This window comes from Chrysemys picta, chromosome 7 (genome assembly GCF_011386835.1).
Source record: "Chrysemys picta bellii isolate R12L10 chromosome 7, ASM1138683v2, whole genome shotgun sequence".
Taxonomy (NCBI): Eukaryota; Metazoa; Chordata; order Testudines; family Emydidae; genus Chrysemys; species Chrysemys picta.
The window spans coordinates 52,157,535-52,174,900 of record NC_088797.1 but is presented as its reverse complement, the minus strand read 5'-3'; the positions used below and the strand labels follow the sequence as shown (position 1 = coordinate 52,174,900).

General features: G+C 56.7%; 1 protein-coding gene across 11 annotated transcripts in view; it reads left to right on the top strand.

Annotated features, from left to right (window-relative positions):
* Positions 1 to 3,568, top strand: part of MST1 (macrophage stimulating 1) — a 46,170-nt gene extending 42,602 nt beyond the window's left edge. For 10 of the 11 annotated variants that reach the window (XM_065551473.1, XM_065551472.1, XM_065551469.1 and 7 more), the window contains 4 exons: positions 1,027 to 1,173; positions 1,963 to 2,069; positions 2,457 to 2,596; positions 3,142 to 3,568. In XM_065551473.1, coding sequence (XP_065407545.1) covers positions 1,027 to 1,173; positions 1,963 to 2,069; positions 2,457 to 2,596; positions 3,142 to 3,303 — 556 coding nt within the window. In that variant the 3' untranslated portion in view covers positions 3,304 to 3,568. The remainder of the gene's footprint in view (positions 1 to 1,026; positions 1,174 to 1,962; positions 2,070 to 2,456; positions 2,597 to 3,141) is intronic. The other variant, XM_065551470.1, reaches the window with a different exon arrangement.
* Positions 3,569 to 17,366: the final 13,798 nt, after the last annotated feature.

Genomic DNA, 17,366 nt, shown 5'->3' with positions numbered 1-17,366 from the left:
ATCAGCTAGCTGGTGCCTTTGCGGTGCTCAGCACCAGTCCAAGGGTTGTTACCATCCAGTCCTCCACGGTGCCGCAGCCAGCGGGGCCAGGCTCAGTGAGGGGCCAGGGAGCAGAAAAGGGAGGTCAGATGGGCCCTATTCATTGGCACCATTGCAGCAGCTGCAGACATCATATAGTGGGTGCAGCAGTGCCTAGGTGGGCAGCGGACAATAGGGAGCCTGTGGTTTGTCCCTTCAACCCCTACTCTCCCTACGTGCAGGCTACACAGGTGTCTGGGCAGCACTGTATTCAGCCGCTGTCGGCCTGGCCTTCCGCCCCTGTGCCGCATGGCATATTTCAGCCCCAGAGCTAGCCCTTTGGCATGGGCACAAGGGGGCTGCCGTAGTGATGGTCATACACAAACTGTCTGGGAGCACCTTCCTGGGCTGTGCAGCCCTTGTCCTGCAGGGAAGGGCCAGTCCTTGCTCGACCACTCCTAATGGTACGAAAGGCAGGGCCCCAGATATGGGGGACTGTGAGAGAGCCCCTGCACAGCCATAGGGCTGCCAACAGTCAAATCAAGCAAATCCAAGGGCCCTTGCCCCGCCCCTGCCCCGCCCCATCTCCGAGGCCCCACCCTGCTCACTCCATTCCCCCCTCCCACCGTCACTCACTCTCCCACTCACTTTCACTGGGCTGAGGCAGGGGGTTGGGGTGCGGGCTCTGGGATGGAGTTCGGGTACTGGAGGGGCCTCCGGGCTGGGGGAGGAGGTTGAGATGCGGGACGGCATGTAAGGTTTGGGCTCCAGGAGGGCGCTCAGGGCTAGGGCAGGTGATTGGGGTGTAGGAGGGGGTGAGGTGTGCGGCTCTGGGAAGGAGTTTGGGTGCAGGAGGGGGCTCCATGCTGTGGCAGGGGGTTGGGTGAGGAGGGGGTGCGGAATCTGGGAGGCAGTTTGGGTCAGGGCTAGGGCGGAGGAGCAGAGTGAGGGCTGGGGGCACTGTGCTGGAGTGATGTGCTGCAGCTTGGGTCGTGCCTCCTCTGGCAGTGACACTGACCTGTCTAGCTACGAGGTCCAACTTGGGACCCTCTTCAAGGACCCCAGCCCCAGCGACCCCGACAAACAGGCCCTCCCCATCCTGAAACTTGTCTGCGGGCCCTCCGCGTCTGACCTGGTGCTGCTGAAACTGGCCAGGTGAGCAGGCTAAGGGTGGCGGCTTGGTGGGCCCGGGACCTCGTGCGAGGGCGTACGCTGGACCCCCACCCCCACCATGCAGCTCTTGCTGTGACAGCATTTCCCTCCAACTGGGGTGCCCCCTTTCTTTGTAAGGTCCAGCTGGTTCCAGAGATTTCCTGTGCTCCCACAGAGAACCCCCAGGAGCCAGCCGGGGGTGCTGGGGACAGCCAGGGCATGCCCTGCCCAGGCATGCCGGGTGCCACGATGGGAAGGGTGGTCCAAGGCGGTGGTGGTGCAGGGGGCCGGCCCATGGGGCAGGTGTCTGCCTGTGACAGGGAGGCAGGTAGGGTAGTATATGGCCCTGGCTTTGGCTCTGCTTCCCTGACTCCCATGGCCTGGTGCAATGGCTCCGTGCACGGGCATGCACTAGAGCCCAGCTGGCACACCCTGGGGAGCAAGAGTCAGCTGCAGGCAGGACAGGAAACCTGGGGCAGCGTGGGGGAATCCCCCAGCAACCATCACATTCGGGGGATGAGGATTCAGCATCCCCAGGGCTGGACAGACCTGAATGGGGCAGTTCAAACCTCTGTGAGTCATTGGCCTGGGCTCCCTGCAGCCATCCTGTTGTGCTCGGGTCACATATGGAGGCTGCTCCAGTTCCATCTGCGCTGAAGGCCTGTTCCTGCAATGGCTGTAGTGAGGGCAGAGCCTTGCGGTGCCATGCTGGGAGTTGGTTGGTAATGGACACTGGGGGTTGGCACGCAGGGAGTGGGTGGGCATCTGTATGGCACTGCTCTGTCTTGGCAGGCCAGCGACTCTGAACGATCGGGTGGCTCTGATCTGCCTCCCACCAGAGCGGTACGTCGTGCCCGAGAACACAGAGTGCGAGATCGCTGGATGGGGTGAAACCGGAGGTACAGACCCAGGGCCAGGAAGGGGGCAGCCAGGAGAAGAGGACTAGAGAATGCCATGTGGCACAGACACCCCCAAAGCCGTCCAGACTCCTCTACAGGCTGGGGCTGTCTGCAATGACACCCCCCTTTCTCAGCTTCCTCCCGCCCTGCCTCTCTACACTACAGGAACCCCAGCCGAATCCGTGCCCCATGGGGCCTCCCCTCTGCTCCACACTTCGGCCCCATCCCCTCTACCACTGCCACATGAGAGCCCAGCCAACGACCCCCTCATGGCTAGCCAGCCTCCCCTCCAGCCAGCCCTGTCCAGGCCGGGGGGAAGGGAGATGGGGCCACCAGTCCCTGTGCTCTAGCCCCCAGGCCCCTCATCTGCTCGCCCTCTTCCTCCAGGTACCGGCAACAAGACTCTGCTCAACGTAGCCAAGCTGCCCGTGTTGAGCAACAAGGAGTGCAACATGGTGCTCCGAGGCCAGGTGAAGGAGAGTGAGCTGTGTACTGCGCCTCTGCGAGCCGGGGTGGGGGCCTGTGAGGTGAGCTGGGGGGCACACTGGGAGGTGCCTGCTGGAGGGGAGGGGAGTGCTGTGGGAGAGGGGAGGGGAGTGTTAGGGGGACAGGCTGGGAGGGCGTGTTGTAGGGGAGAGGAGGGGAGGGGAGTGCCATGAGAGAGGGGAGTACTGTGAGAGAGGGGTGGGGAAAGGTGGGAGAGTGCCTTGGAGGAGGGGAGGAAGTGTCATAGGGGACAGGTTGGGAGGCAGTGTTATGGGGAGGTGAGTGCTGTGGGGGGCGGGAGGGGAAGAGTGCCATGGGGGGGGGGCAGGCTGGGAAGAAGTGCTATTGGGGAAGGGAGGGGAGTGCTGTGAGAGCTGGAAGTGGATCCTGGGGAAGGAGGCCATGCAAGGTGAGCACAGGGAGGAGCTGTGAGGGGGCAGGGCAGGACGGGAGCACAGGAGGGGGCCAGGGGCCCTGGGTCCTGGACCCTGCACAGTGGCACAGTGGCCTGGCACGCCTAGTCCCTGCCCATGCTGAGGGGCCAGCGCAGGGCGCAGGAGTTGATATGTTTTCTCGGCCCCTGCAGGGTGACTATGGGGGGCCGCTGGCCTGCCTGACCCATGACTGCTGGGTGCTGGAGGGCGTCATCACCCCTATCCGTGTGTGTGCCCGCAAGGACCAGCCAGCTGTCTTCACTCGTGTCTCTCTCTACGTCGATTGGATCAACAAAGTGATGAGGATGCTCTGAGCTGGTGGGGGCCCAGCTCAGGGCCCAGATGGGCAGGGACGGCCCCCAGGGAGCTAAGCGCTGCTTTCCCCTCTGCCTGGTGATGGCCGTGGGCTCTGAGATGTACATTCACCCGTGCCAAACTGTGCCAAGCCCTCGCAGCGTCCCCGGGCAGGGCTCTGAGTCCAGACTGTCTGTCCCATGTGCTGAGACCAAGCCAGCCAGCCCGTCCCTGGGCTGTGGGCACCGGCATTGGGTGATTGCAATAAACATGCTCAAGGTGTCAGTGGTTGTCTCTGTCAGGTGGGCCAGGGAGGGCGGATCCCCAAGGGTTCTGGGGTACAGGACCAGTCCCAAGGACTGGTAGGAGCCTGGGCAGGACCTGGCAGGCTCCAAGTCCGCTTGGGGGAGATGGCAGCTCTGGCCCTGTCCATTTCAAGGAGCCTCTCCCCCAGGATCGGGAGGGGGGGTCTGACTCCTGAGTTGTGACCCACAGGAGCCCAGCGCCCGGCCTGGTCATGTCTCGCTGCACAGGCTGGGAGCCCCCTGTACGCTGCAGCCATGCGCACCACCAGGAGAGGGCATCAATGGGCTGGAGTTAATGGTGGGGGGCAAAAGGAGGAGGGGAAAGGTCCTTGAGTGCTTGGGGGTGGGGCAGAAGGCAGTCCCCTGGGGGGAGGGCAGGGAAGCATGTGGCCCCTGGGGACCCTGGCGAGGCCAATCAACACATGGCTCCTGGGGGACATGGTGGGAGTAGAGGTGCTGGTTCATGTTTCAAGGTTTGTCAATAGAACATGAGCTGTGACACCTTCACCCAGAAGCAGGGCAGGGGGCTCTGGGCTGTATCCAACTGCAGGGAGGCCAGAGCTGGGTCACGGCGTGCATGTAGGAGGAGGGCAGGGGCTGGCTCTGGGGCTGTGACTGCCCCACTCTGGGCACAGCCCTGGTTCATCTGGCCAAGCCATAGCCGGCACAAGGAGACAGGTGTAGTGTGCTTCAGGGATGCCAGATGCCAGCCATTTACTGGCACTCCCAGTGTCCCGTTCCTCCCACCTGTCCAGCCACCTTCTCGCCGAGCCCCCCGCTTACTCCACCCATCGTGCTCTGGGGCTGCAGCCTGGGACACTTTTTGGGGTACCCGAGATGTCTGGGACAAATCCCTGCCCATAGCAGGAGGGAGTGGATCTGTGTCCACCAAGGGAGACTCCCAACCCCGCCGGCTGCTGGCAGACAGGTGTACCCCCTGAGCTCCACAAGCCCCGCTCTTTCCCCAGGCAGGCTGGCAATGTATACCCCGCCACCATGGGACACACAAGTGCCCTTCCCTTTTCTGGACTCCGCCGAGTTACGGCCTGCAGGGAGTCGGGCCACCCGGCCATGGGTCTCTCCTCAGTTCACCCCTCTCCTTAGCACCCGCCTCTCAGCTGCATCTACGAAAACCAGACAGAGGTTTGTTTAGCAGAGCTGGAGCCAGACCCATGGGGCTTGGAAACCCACAGGCACAAATCAAAGAAAAGCTGTACAAATCTGGAATCTGACTCCTGACCATGAGACCTGGCTCTCCCCCAGTAGCCTGGTCTTCCAGCCCGTGGCCAGTTCTGACCATCTCTGTGATGAGTGACTTTGGCCGGTTCCTCTGCTATTCTACAGATCCAGGCTGTTTCCTAGCCCAGGGTGCTATCCGCGGGCTCGTTTGTGTGTGTCAGTGCTCACGTCTCCACCTGGTCCAGACACGGATCCAAGCCTGATCTCCTTGGTGCAGCTGCAGCCACCCACAATTCACCTCGCCGCCATGGACGAGTCTCTGGGCAGCAGTTTTGAACCCCACTATCTGCCATGTCACGCAGCTCCACAGCCACTGCCTCTGCGCACCGCTCCCACCAGCCACGCCAGTCGATTCCTGCTTAGCTTTCAGCAGAGCTCCCCATGGCCCATGTGGTGCCATACCTGCCTGGGCATATCTGTGGAACAGAGCCCTATTAGCTAGGGTTACCATTCGTCCGGATTTACCCGGACATGTCCTCCTTTTTGTGCTAAAAATAGCGTCCGGGGGGAATTTGTAAAGCACTCACAATGTCCGGAATTTCCCCCTCCCCCGGCACAGCAGAGCGAGCGGCTGGGAGGGCTGCAGGAAAGTCCCGGGCTGGACTCCGGAGCAGCTGGAGAGGAGCTCCGCCCTGCATTCTGAGCAAGTGTCTCAGCACAAAGTGCAGCCCTCCCCTTTTGCAACTGGGAGCGGTTTCTGCCATGCAGTGTAGCAAAACGGGAGCGAGAGCACTTTGTGCTGATACAAGGGCAGCTCTCCCCTGCAACCCGGTCCGGACCAGGGACCGGGTTTTGTTGTGCAGGGCCAGGGACCGGGTTTTGTTGTGCTGGGGAGCTCAGCCACGTGTCCGGCTCGCACAGAGCCCAACACCCTGTTCTGAGCAGCAGGGTAAGGGGGGCAGGAGAAGGGGCAGGGAGGTTCTGGAGGGGGCAGTCAAGAAACGGGGGGGGGGGCTTTTTGGGGGGAGTGGAGAAAGTTTTGGGCAGTCAGGGTACAGGTAGGGGGTAGGGTCCTGGTGGGCAGTTGGGGGGGGGTCTTAGGAGGGGGCAGTTAGGGGACAAGGAACAGGGAGTCTTAGGTAGGGGGTGGGGTTCTGGAGGGCAGTTAGGAGCAGGGGTCCCAGGAGGGGGCAGTCAGGGGACAAGGAGCGGGGGGTAGGGGGCTGGGAGTTCTGGGGGGGAGCTGTCAGGGGGCAGGAGTGGGGAGAGGGATCGGAGCAGTCAGGGGACAGGGAGCAGAGGGGTTTAGATGGGTTGGGAGTTCTGGGGGGGGCAGACTGCCCAGCCAACCTCCGACATGCCCGGTGCCCCTCCTCCTGGTCTTTGTCTAACTTCCTGCACAAAGTGTCATCTAGTCGCATTCCCCTCCTGGGTCTCAGGTTACGAATGGCACCATCCATCGCTTATGTGCAGGTAGCTGGAGCTGCCTCACCTGGCCCAGAGGGTCTCAGCAAAAGTCACATACCCTGAGTCCCACGACCTAGGCATTGGAGCAATACACAGGGAAACTGAAGCACACAGTAGCTTAGTCTGGAAAGTAGGCCAACCGTTGATTGCCTCCACCTTGCTGGTTCTGACTTTAGGCAGCCGCTCCCCACCTTGTGGCTCAGGTACGACATCCCTGCCATCCCCACCTTACGCTTCCCAGGCATTATTGTCTATCCTGCATCCTGGAGGTGACCCAGCACCCTCTGCACCTGAGACACATCGTCCTCTCAGATCTGGCTAAAGAAACAGATATCATCAATGTACGTTAGGGCAAAGTCCTCCACCCCTCTCAGTAACTGATCCACCAGGCCCTGGGGTGTTGCAAGGGCCCTCTTCAGGCTGAGAGGTAGGACCAGGAACCCAGGTGATGGGAGCAGATTCCAACCCAGCATCTGGGTCCAAAGGGTCCCCAGTAGTCCTTGGGGAGATCCCTGGTAATGTTTCCCCCCCAACACTTGTTTAGGATCTTGTCAGGCCTAGGCATTGGGCAATCTATGCAGCGTCTGATCGATCCATCCTCCCTGGGGACCAGCACGACTGGCTATGCGCAGGGGCTGGAGGCTGGTTGGATCACCCCTAAAGTCAGCATGTCTCTGATCTCTCTCGCCAGGTCCTGGGCTAGTTTCCCAGTGACTGTGAGCCAGGAACACCACCCCTTTCCCGGTGGACAGTTAGCTTAGGGCACCCAGGCCTGCTGGGGAGCAGCTCCTGCTAGGGACACAGCCCCTCTGCTCTCTGCTGGCCGACAGGAGTTAGCTGGTCAGAAAGGGTAATTGATTCCAGCAGGAGGCCCTCTCCTGTCTCAGGGAAGACATCCACCAGTGCATTTCCCCCATCTTCTCTCCCTGCACATACACGTCTCCTTGTCAAAGGGTACGTCTTCACTACCCGCCGTATCGGCGGGTAGCAATCGATTTATCCGGGATCGATATATCGCGTCTCATTAAGACGCGATATATCGATCCCCGAATGTGCTCACTGTCGACTCTGGAACTCCACCAGAGCGAGCGGTGGTAGCGCAGTCGATGGGGGAGCCGCGGCCGTCGATCCCGTGCTGTCTGGACCCCAGGTAATTCGATCCAAGATACTTCGACTTCAGCTACAACTTGAAAGGGTGGACCCCAATGAATTTCTGGGGCAATGACCATGATGCAGCCCCCTCGCCTGGTGCGCTGGCTCCCCTGATGTTTGGAGAGCTGGACTTCTGAGGAACCACCAGCTGCCCCTGATTCCACAAGGTTCGGTTTTCCCAGTACTGGGTCTCTTTTCTTACAGTGATCTTTCTCTGCAGTGCTTCTCCGGCATCTTGCAAACACTGGGGCTTCCAAGAGCCCTCAGCTTCTGCAAGGAGGGATCCTTCCACTGCTCAGTCTGGTGTTTAGCCACAAAGTCTCTTTGGATATGGCCTTCCTGGTCTCACCTCGAAGCCTTCAGCATCCCTGTTCTCACCATGCACTTCCCGCAGCGGGTCCACCTGGATGGGACCCCTGAGGAAGCCAGAGGACTCTGCACCCCAATTCCACAATCAGCAGTGAATCTCAGCCAGCGTGTAAAACAGAAGGGTTTATTAGTTGACAGGAACACAGAGTAAAGCAGAGTTTGTTAGCACAGAAATCAGGAACGTTCAGCAAAGTCCATCTTGGGGGGACCGAGGGCATGAAGCCCCTTGACTCCCTCTTCCGGGTCCCAAATAGTCGACTGCCCCTTCCAGCTGCCTGACATCCGACACACCCATTGCCCTCCTCCCGGTTTTTGTCTTGCTTCCCAGGCAAAGTATCACCTAGTTGCCTTCCCCTCCTGGTTCTCAGGTAATGAAGGGCACTGTCCATCGCTTACATGCAGGCAGCTGGGTAACCTCACCTCCCCACACCCCCAAGGGTCTCAGCAAAAGTCACACAACTTTTTTCCCACCACTTAGACATTGCTGCAACAGACATGGAAACATACAAAATAATAAGACTCACTGTGATGAAGTTGGGAATTTTTATAGTGCCCACCCCAGGTTGGCAATCAGCTGTTCCTGGCCAGTGGTAAGGCAAAGGGCTGTGGAGAGACGACCCTGGTGACGTGATCAACCAGTTCCAGCCAGAGGGGAACAAAGGATGGAAGAGAGCTGTCCCCAGCGACCTGTTTTACCTGGGATAGAAGACAAAGGACGGGGGAGAAGCTGTTGGGGCCGGTGATATCGAATGCCCAGCTGGAAAGCGCAGGGTCTCGGGACTGAAGAGTGAAAGAGAGAGCAGGCAGAGCCCACCTGGATGCAGGGGAGACTTAGATGTACTGTGCTGAGGGAGGCCAGGCCCAAGGGCCCTGAGAGTTTCCTATGCTGTATTCAGATGCTCAATAAACCCTCCTGTTTTATGCTGGCTGAGAGTCACTCCAGTCTAGAGAACAGGGTTGCATCATTCCCTCTGGGAGTGGAGGCCTCCAGACCCCCTGAAGGGCACCACGGCGAGAGACAGGTGTTCTAAGGCTCAGAGAGGTGCGGTTCCAGGAGGTGGAGGGACTTAACCCCCGAGAGAGAGAGTGGTCACCCGAGAAGGGCTGTCACACTGAAGGGAGTTCCACCCAGACACGGTATGGGACCAAGAGGTAGGCACAACCTGTGAGTCCGTGACTACATGGTAGCAGAGGATGATTGGTGGATACAACCTGCAGATAGTTGGCTGCGAACGCAGATGCTTTGGAGTAAGTAGCTGCCAACGATAAAACGAGGGAATTGAAGGAACCAGTGTGGAAATAGCCTATCACATAATCATAGAATATTAGGGTTGAAAGAGACCTCAGGAGGTCATCTAGTCCAATCCCCTGTTCAAAGCAGGACCAACACCAACTAAATCATCCCAGCCAGGGCTTTGTCAAGCCGGACTTTAAAAACCTCTAAGGATGGAAATTCCACCACTCCCTAGTGAAATAGTGTTTCTCTAATATCAAACCTAGACCTCCCCCACTGCAACTTGAGACCATTGCTTCTTGTTCTGTCATCTGCCACCACTAAGAGCAGCCTAGCTCCATCCTCCTTGGAAACCCCCTTCAGGTAGTTGAAGCCGCCTATCAAATCCCCCCTCACTCTTCTCTTCTGCAGACTAAATATGCCCAGGTCCCTCAGCCTCTCCTCATAAGTCGTGCCCCAGCCCCCTAACCATTTTTTTTGGCCTCCGCTGGACTCTCTCCAATTTGTCCACATCCCTTCTGTAGTGGGGCGGGGGACCAAAACTGGATGCAATACTCCAGGTTTGGCCTCACCAGTGCCGCACAGAAGGGAATAATCACTTCCCTCCATCTGCTGGCAATGCTCTTACTAATACAGCCAAATATGTTGTTGGCCTTCTTGGCAAGAAAGGCATGCTGCTGTCATATGTCCACTGTAATCCCCAGGTCCTATTCTGCAGAACTGCTGCTTAGCCAGTTGGTCCCCAGCCTGTAGCGGTGCATGGGATTCTTCTTTCCTAAGTGCAAGACTCTGCTCTTGTCCTTGTTGAACCTCATCAGATTTTTTTGGCCCAATCATCCAATTTGTCTAGGTCAATCTGAACCCTATCCTTACCCTCCAGTGTATCTACCTCTTCCCCCAGGTTAGTGTCATCTGCGAACTTTCTGAGGGTGCAATTCATCCCATCCTCCAGATCATTAAGTAAGATGTTGAAAAAAACCAGGCCCAGGACTGACCCCTGGGGCACTCTGCTTTATACTAGCCACCAACTAGACATTGGGCCGTTGATCACTACCCATTGAGCCCAACGATCTAGCCAGCTTTCTATCCACCTTATAGTCCATTCATCCAGCCTATACTTCTTTAACTTGCTGGCAAGAATACTGTGGGAGACCATATCAAAAGCTTTGCTAAAGTCAAGATATATCACATCCACCGGTTTTCCCCTCATCCATAGAGCCAGTGATCTCATCATAGAAGGGAACCAAATTGATCAGGCATGACACCCTTGGTGAATCCATGCTGACTGTTCCTGATCACCTTCCTCTCCTCCAAGTGCTTCAAAATGGATTCCTTGAGGACCTGCTCCATGATTTTTCCAGGGACTGAAGTGAGGCTGACCGATCTGTAGTTCTCCGGGTTCTCTTTCTTCCCCTTTATTTGCCTTTTTCCAATCATCCGAGACCAGCTCCATAAGATGCACCAGGAATGTCAGAGAGAGGGCTGAGCGTGGGGAGGCTCACCCAGGAGCACCTGATTGCCCGGGTAGCAGAGAGTGACTAGTCTGAGCACCAAATTCCAGATCCCAGTGGGATTTCCGGGATGCCCGGAGAGCCTGGGAGTAGCAGGGGCACAGTTGGGGGTAGTGGCGGGGTGTGTGTGTGTGTGTGTGTGTGTCCATCGGACCCAGTTCCCCAGGCAGAAGGGTGTGAACAGTCCTTCCGTTCCTGGAGAGTTTTTCCTGGGCTTTGTTCTAAGCCATGAGGACACATCTTCAGCCTTATAATTATATACAGGAAATTACAACCTATAACATTACTATAACAAAAATGTTCAACATCATGAGCCTTCTGAAGACACCTGCCATGACAAACTTTGCATTGGATACCACACAATCATATTATAAGGATGAACATGGGGATGCAGGATGTTCCCTTGAGATACAGAGTGTCACAGATTCTTCCAGGATGCAGGACGGATGATAGAGGCCGGAAACACACTGCTTCAGGTAGAATAATCTTCAGGGTTAGATGAGGATGTCAGAGGTGTTGTGCCTGGGCCACAAGGTGGGAAGCAGCTGCCCAAAGCCAGAGTCAGGCAAGGTGAAGGTAACCAGAGATTGGCCCATTCCTCAAACCAAGACACAGGCCCGGGCCTCTAAAACCTGAGGCAGAGTATTACTGAAGGTTTGTACCCCACTTTATTTCCCATTATGAAGATTGGTAAGTTGGACAAGCCAGACAAGGTGGTATAGACTGAGCAGGGCCAGGGGGCGCTCTGAGTGCTGAAGCAGGCTCTAACCCAGGGGCTGGGGCTGGTAAACCCAGACTTGGACAAACCCTTTAGGGTGTTCACCGTCACACCTCTGATGCAGGGGAAGAGACAATCCATTGTGTACCTGAGCAAGAAGCTGCTCCTCTGGGAGCAGAACTACTCGGCCTTAGAAAAAGGAATGCCTGGCCTCAGATGGGCTCTTAAAAAGCTGCAGCCGTATCTATTTCCGTGGCGCTTTATAGTGTACACTGACCACTCACCCTGACGTGGCTGCACTGGATGAAAGGGGCCAATTCCAAACTCCTAGGGTGGAGTCTGATCTGCCAAGATTATCATATGGGGGTGGTCCATGTTAAGAGGAGCGCGAATGTTATAGGTGATGCTGTGTCCCAGAGAGGTGGGCCTGAACTTAAGAACATAAGAACGGCCATACTGGGTCAGACCAAAGGTCCATCAAGCCCAGCATCCTGTCCTCTGACAGTGGTCAATGGCAGGTATCCCAGAGGTTGACAGTGTGTTGCGTGAAAAAATACTTTCTTGTTGTTTTAAACCTGCTAATAATTATATTGAGTGGGAACAGCTAATTTAGACCCCATCATTTTATATGTATAGTTAGTATTATGTTTTCCAATGTGCTTTACTTTGCATTTATCAACATTGAATTTCATCTGACATTTTGTACCAGGTGGTTTTGATTTGCTATCAAGTGGCAAGGCTCCTGGAAAAGATGGCATCCCAGCAGAAATCCTCAAGTGCGGGAAAGACAGCCTATTACCATATCTTCATGAGCTGCTACTTAAATGCTAGAAAGAGAGTGAGGACACAAGAGATGCGGACTTAGCTGGGCTGGATAATTAAAAATGGCCAAAGCTGACCCACATCAATGGAGGCTCTGAGAAGACACTGGCAAACCCAGTCCCCAGGACATGGACACCTAACGACCAATGCCCCAGGGGTAGCCGGATTTCCCCCCCCCACAGACCCTAGCTTGAGAATAGTGGCCAGGTGTGAGGTGGGGAGATAGTGGAGGAGCTGGCTGCTGGAAGGAGTCGGGGCATTTGCCTGGGAACTGATCAGAGACACAGAGCCTGAACCATGGGGTTCATGACAGCTTGGCTGGGCCCTGGCTAACTAGCATGGCCGATGTTTTACCCTGCTCTCTCTGTGCTAACTGAAGGCTGGCCTGTGCTCTGTGTCCAGTGACTAATAAACCTGGCTGGTTGGACAGCACACTGGGAGCATCACTGCACGTGCTGGGTGAGATGCACTGATCTCTGCAGAGTGTGAACATCTCTCTGAAGTGTCGGGCTCAGCTGGCCAGCACTCAAGGGGGGAGGTTGGGGGAGAGGGGGCTGCAGCCCCAGACATTCAGCCTCAGGAGACAGCCCTGAAGGGTGAGTGAGGCCCAAGAGAGTCTGGCCCACAGAAGGGGTTCATCCCAAAGCTGAGTGGGGGAATAGCACTGATACTGTGGGTCCGCAACAGGGAGCTCCCAGCTATTACAGCCCCAGCCTGGCCCAGCAGCTGTAAGAGCTAGCCACCCAACTGTACCTGCTGTGATGGCGCTCACTATTCCTGACCCCCATGGCCATGAGAAGACATCCAGGCTGTCAGGGCACAGCCAGAGCCAGACACCCGGGCGAGGCAGCTCCCCCCCACACTCATGGCTCCATGGGCAGCAGGACCCCACCCTGGTTGGGAGAGAGTTCTGGGAAGGGCCCACTACCTGCTCCACCCAGCTCTTCCCTGGGTAGTGCCAGGGTCCCCATGTTCCAGAGAGGGGCAGGATCACAACAGATCAGGGCAGAGCTGGAGTCCCACACCTTGCCCCGCCCCCATTTCCCTGCCCCCATCCCCATGGGTTGCCATTCCTAGCCAGGCCATGTTCCTGGCACCTTGGGTCAGATGCTGCCCTGTGACAATGCGGTTCTGGCGTAACCCAACTGAGAGTGCCAACTCAGGACAAATTGCTAAAATAGGGCAGTTGCAGCCCAAGGCCGGGGTTTTTCCACCTCTAAGGCAAACCAAACCAGCCAGACTAAGACTTCGGTCTCACCCCACTGGCTAACCGCAAGTCTCACAAGCAATCTCCTTAGACACTCCAGTTTCCCAATATTACCACCAGTGCCACACGTTATGGGGACAAATGGTTATAAAAACCAATACCCCAGTAAAAGAAAAAGGTTCTCCTGATCCCAAAGGACCAAGCCCCAGACCCAGGTCAATATACAAGTCAGACCTTACCCACAAAGCACGCTACTGCCAATCCTTTAGAATCTAAAATCTAAAGGTTTATTCATAAAAGGAAAAAGATAGAGATGAGAGTTAGAATTGGTTAAATGGAATCAATTACATACAGTAATGGCAAAGTTCTTGGTTCAGGCTTGCAGCAGCGATGGAATAAACTGCAGGTTCAAATCAAGTCTCTGGAATACATCCCCAGCTGGGATGGGTCATTCAGTCCTTTGTTCAGAGCTTCAGTTTGTAGCAAAGTCCCTCCAGAGGTAAGAAGCAGGATTGAAGACAAGATGGAGATCAGGCATCAGCCTTATATAGTCTTTTCCAGGTGTAAGAACACCTCTTTGTTCTTACTGTGGAAAATTACAGCGAAATGGAGTCTGGAGTCACATGGGCCAGTCCCTGCATACTTTGCTGAGGTACAAGGTGTATCTGCCTTCTCTCAATGGGTCCATTGTATAGCTGATGGTCCTTAATGGGCCATCAAGCAGGCTAGGCAGAGCTAATCTCAGCTTGTCTGGGATGTCACCCAGAAGCATAGCATAAATTTGCCATACAGACAGTATAGAGCCAATATTCATAACTTCGACTACAAAACTGATACATACATATAGACAGCATAATCATAACCAGTAAACCATAACCTTGTCCTAGACACCCCATTTGACCCCCTTTATACAAGATTTGGGTGCCACTACAGGACCTTGGTTGCAACAATGATCTATATGGTCCCAGTTTATATCAATAACGTCATTTCCCTGCCCCCATCCCCATGGGTTGCCATTCCTAGCCAGGCCATGTTCCTGGCACCTTGGGTCAGATGCTGCCCCAAGTCCCAGCCTGACATACCATCCTGCTCCTCTGGGTGGGGTGTGCTGATGAGCCCCCTGCAGCCATCAGCCACCCAGCACCCCACAGACAGCAAAGCCTGGTGCCCCCACTGGGCCCCCTCAACCTGGAAGACTGGTTTTGATTCCTTGAAACTATTTCAGATGTTAGGTATATATAAATGTTTGGCTTGTGCGCAAAAGACCTTATAAAAATGTAGTTGTAGGTAAAAGCACTCTTGTTTGTGCCAATCATTTATCAAACAGAGGAGCTGTGGCCCCTGATTTATTCCTGACCGACCACCTGGAGAGAAACAGTTAAGTTACAACTGCTTATTTTTCTGAAAACCCTGGGTACCAGGCCTGCCCCAGGATGGTAGAATCATAAGACAGCCAGGGGCTACAGAGGGTGCCGGGGAGGCAGCAGGAGGGAAACGAGATCAAGAGCTTTGGAGACTTGTGGGAAGGGTCTCCCCATTCTTGGAAAGGACCCCCCCCACCAAGTTACAGACACCATGGAAAGGCCCCTGCCAGCACTCAGCAATGAGGGGCCAGGCCAGAAGCTAGCGCTGCCCTCCCCCCTCCCCCCCAGATGGTGCAAGCTGGGCTCACAGCACCCTGCTCAGGACAGTGCAGTGTGGAGCTGTGGGGGGTACTGGGGCAGCACAGCTGGGAGAAGGTGCCAAGTTCGTGGGCAGTGCTCTGCAGAGGAGTGACACGCTGTCTGTACATGGCTCAGGGATGCTCCTTGTGGGGGCTAAGAAATGGGGGAGCCACCACCCAGCAGGACACCTGGCAGGTTGGACGTGGGTGCCCTGCTGGAGACCACCAGGGACAGGTGGCTGGACTCCGAGCTGCCCTGTGGGGGACTCAGCCCTGAGATAAGGACAAGGACCTGGAGCCAGGAGGGGCGTCGACACCAGCTGTCATGGCCCTGGTGTGGCCATGTTGGCCTATGGCTTTGCCTCTCAGTGCTGAGTCTGGGGACCTTCCGAGGCTGCAACCAGGAGACAGGCCGCTAGTGTTGCAGCTGCACCTGGAGGGGGCAGTCCAGCCTTGCACAGGGGTCTGGCTGGGCTGCACTTGCTGCGAGGAGCCCCACAGAGACAGAGATCGCTACGTTGAAGTCCCAGTAGTGGAGTCCAGAGGCCTGCCCCACTGGAGCTGGGGTAAGGAGCTGGGGGCATTGCCAAGGGACTGGTGACAGACTGGGAACAACCCCCGTGCCAGGGCCCATGGTGAACTGTCACTCACACTCCCCTTCCCACCGCTGAGGCTTTCTGAGCCATGCTGGGGCCAGAGCCCCTCGTAGACAGGGACTGAGACCTTGAGCATGGCACTCCAGCCTGTGGGGAGGTAAGCAGTGAGCAGGGAACCCTGGTTGCCAGAGCCCTGGTTCCTGCTGCGCCCTGGCCCAGCCAGAGCTCAGAGCTTCCCTGGCTGGAAGGGCCCATTGCAATCAGCTAGGCTGAGCCCTGCAAGGCTAGGCCAGAGACAGCAATTCCTGGCAGAGTGGTTAGACATAGCCCTTCTGGAGCTAGAAACTGTCAGTGATGGAGACTCCACCACAGCAATGGCTCCAGTGACTAATTCCCCTCAACGTGAAACAGTTACACCTGATCTGTCTGGCTGCAGCTTCCAGCCCTCGGCTCATGTCAGACCTTCCTGTACCAGAGCAATGACCGTAGGTACCGTCAGACTGGGATCCCCATGCCCTCTTTCCTGCCCGTGGCCCAGCCCACTGGCTCCTCCACCACAGCGTCTGACACTGGCTGGTGCCCAGGCCTCTTGGCTCCGTCCGCTCCTGGTTCTCCATCTCCCATCACTCATCCAGGGTGGGGGACCCCCCAGACTTTGCCCTTAACCCTTCTCTTTGCTCTGGTGGTGGTTCTGGCTCCACTTGCCACTCCTGCTGCCTGTTCATAGTGCCACCTCTCTGCTATGCCAACCTCTGGGTAGGCCTGCTGCTCTTTCTGTAGGGCCAGGTGGTGGCTGAAGGTCAGGCCAGCCAGGAGCAAGCTGCTCTCTTCTCCCCATAGACCATCCCCCATGATACACAGAGGCCCTGTAGTGCTACTGCCTGTCCCCACTCTCCTCCCTGCCCAAGCAGCTCCAGCTGACTCGGCCCTGGGACATGTGCCCAGCTGTGGTCCAAGTACCAAGTGTCCTGCCCCCAGGGCAGCAGTAGCCACTGGCAGCAAGGATAGGGAAATCTTGCTTCCTGCTGCCACAAAGTGGAAGTTTTCTGCCGTTTTTATGATGCCTGTGCATGCCTCAGTTTCCCTCTGTACTTTGCATTGCGGCCCTGTGAATGCTGTGACGAACTGGGACTGTTCTTGGTGTGGTCTTTGAATGCTGACTGGGGAGTGTTGGCTGCGAAGGCAGGGGAGTGTGACTAGGATGGTCTGCATTGGGGGATGGGAGACTGGCCGTGAGGGAGAATACCTGAGCATGTAATATGAGAACCCAGGAAGGGGTTAGAGGCCAGGTGATACCTTTGCCCGGGAAACTGAACAAAGGCTGTGGGAGGGGACACTGGAGGGAGTTTCAGAGCTGGCTGGTGGAATGGCTGGGAGGCAGATGGGGCTCTGACCCCCAAGGGGGCTGTGGTGCCCTGGGACCCCAAGATGCACCTAATTGGGGGGGGGGGGGATCCTGTTGTCTGTGCCTGCAAGACCTGTCTTGGACTGTGTTCCTGTCATCTAAATAAACCTTCTGCTTTACTGTCTATCTGAGAGTCATGGTGAATCGCAGGAAGCCGGGGGTGCAGGGCCTTGTGTCCCCCCACACTGCGTGACAATGCAAAGGGGATGAAATGCCGCTCTTGGGACAGAGAAGGAGCCATGAGGGGCAGGGACAGTGAACCACCTAGAGGACCTGGAAAGATAATGGGCGCCCCAGGGATGTCACAATTAACTCCCAGCCATGGAAGTGGGGTGTCTGAAGTCAGCCTGACCCTGAGTTTGCTGGCCCAAGATGTCAGCAGTAAGAGCCAACTGCGCAGCACTCACCTGGGGCAGAGCAACACCTGCCTGCAGGACACCGTGGCTGGGTGAAGC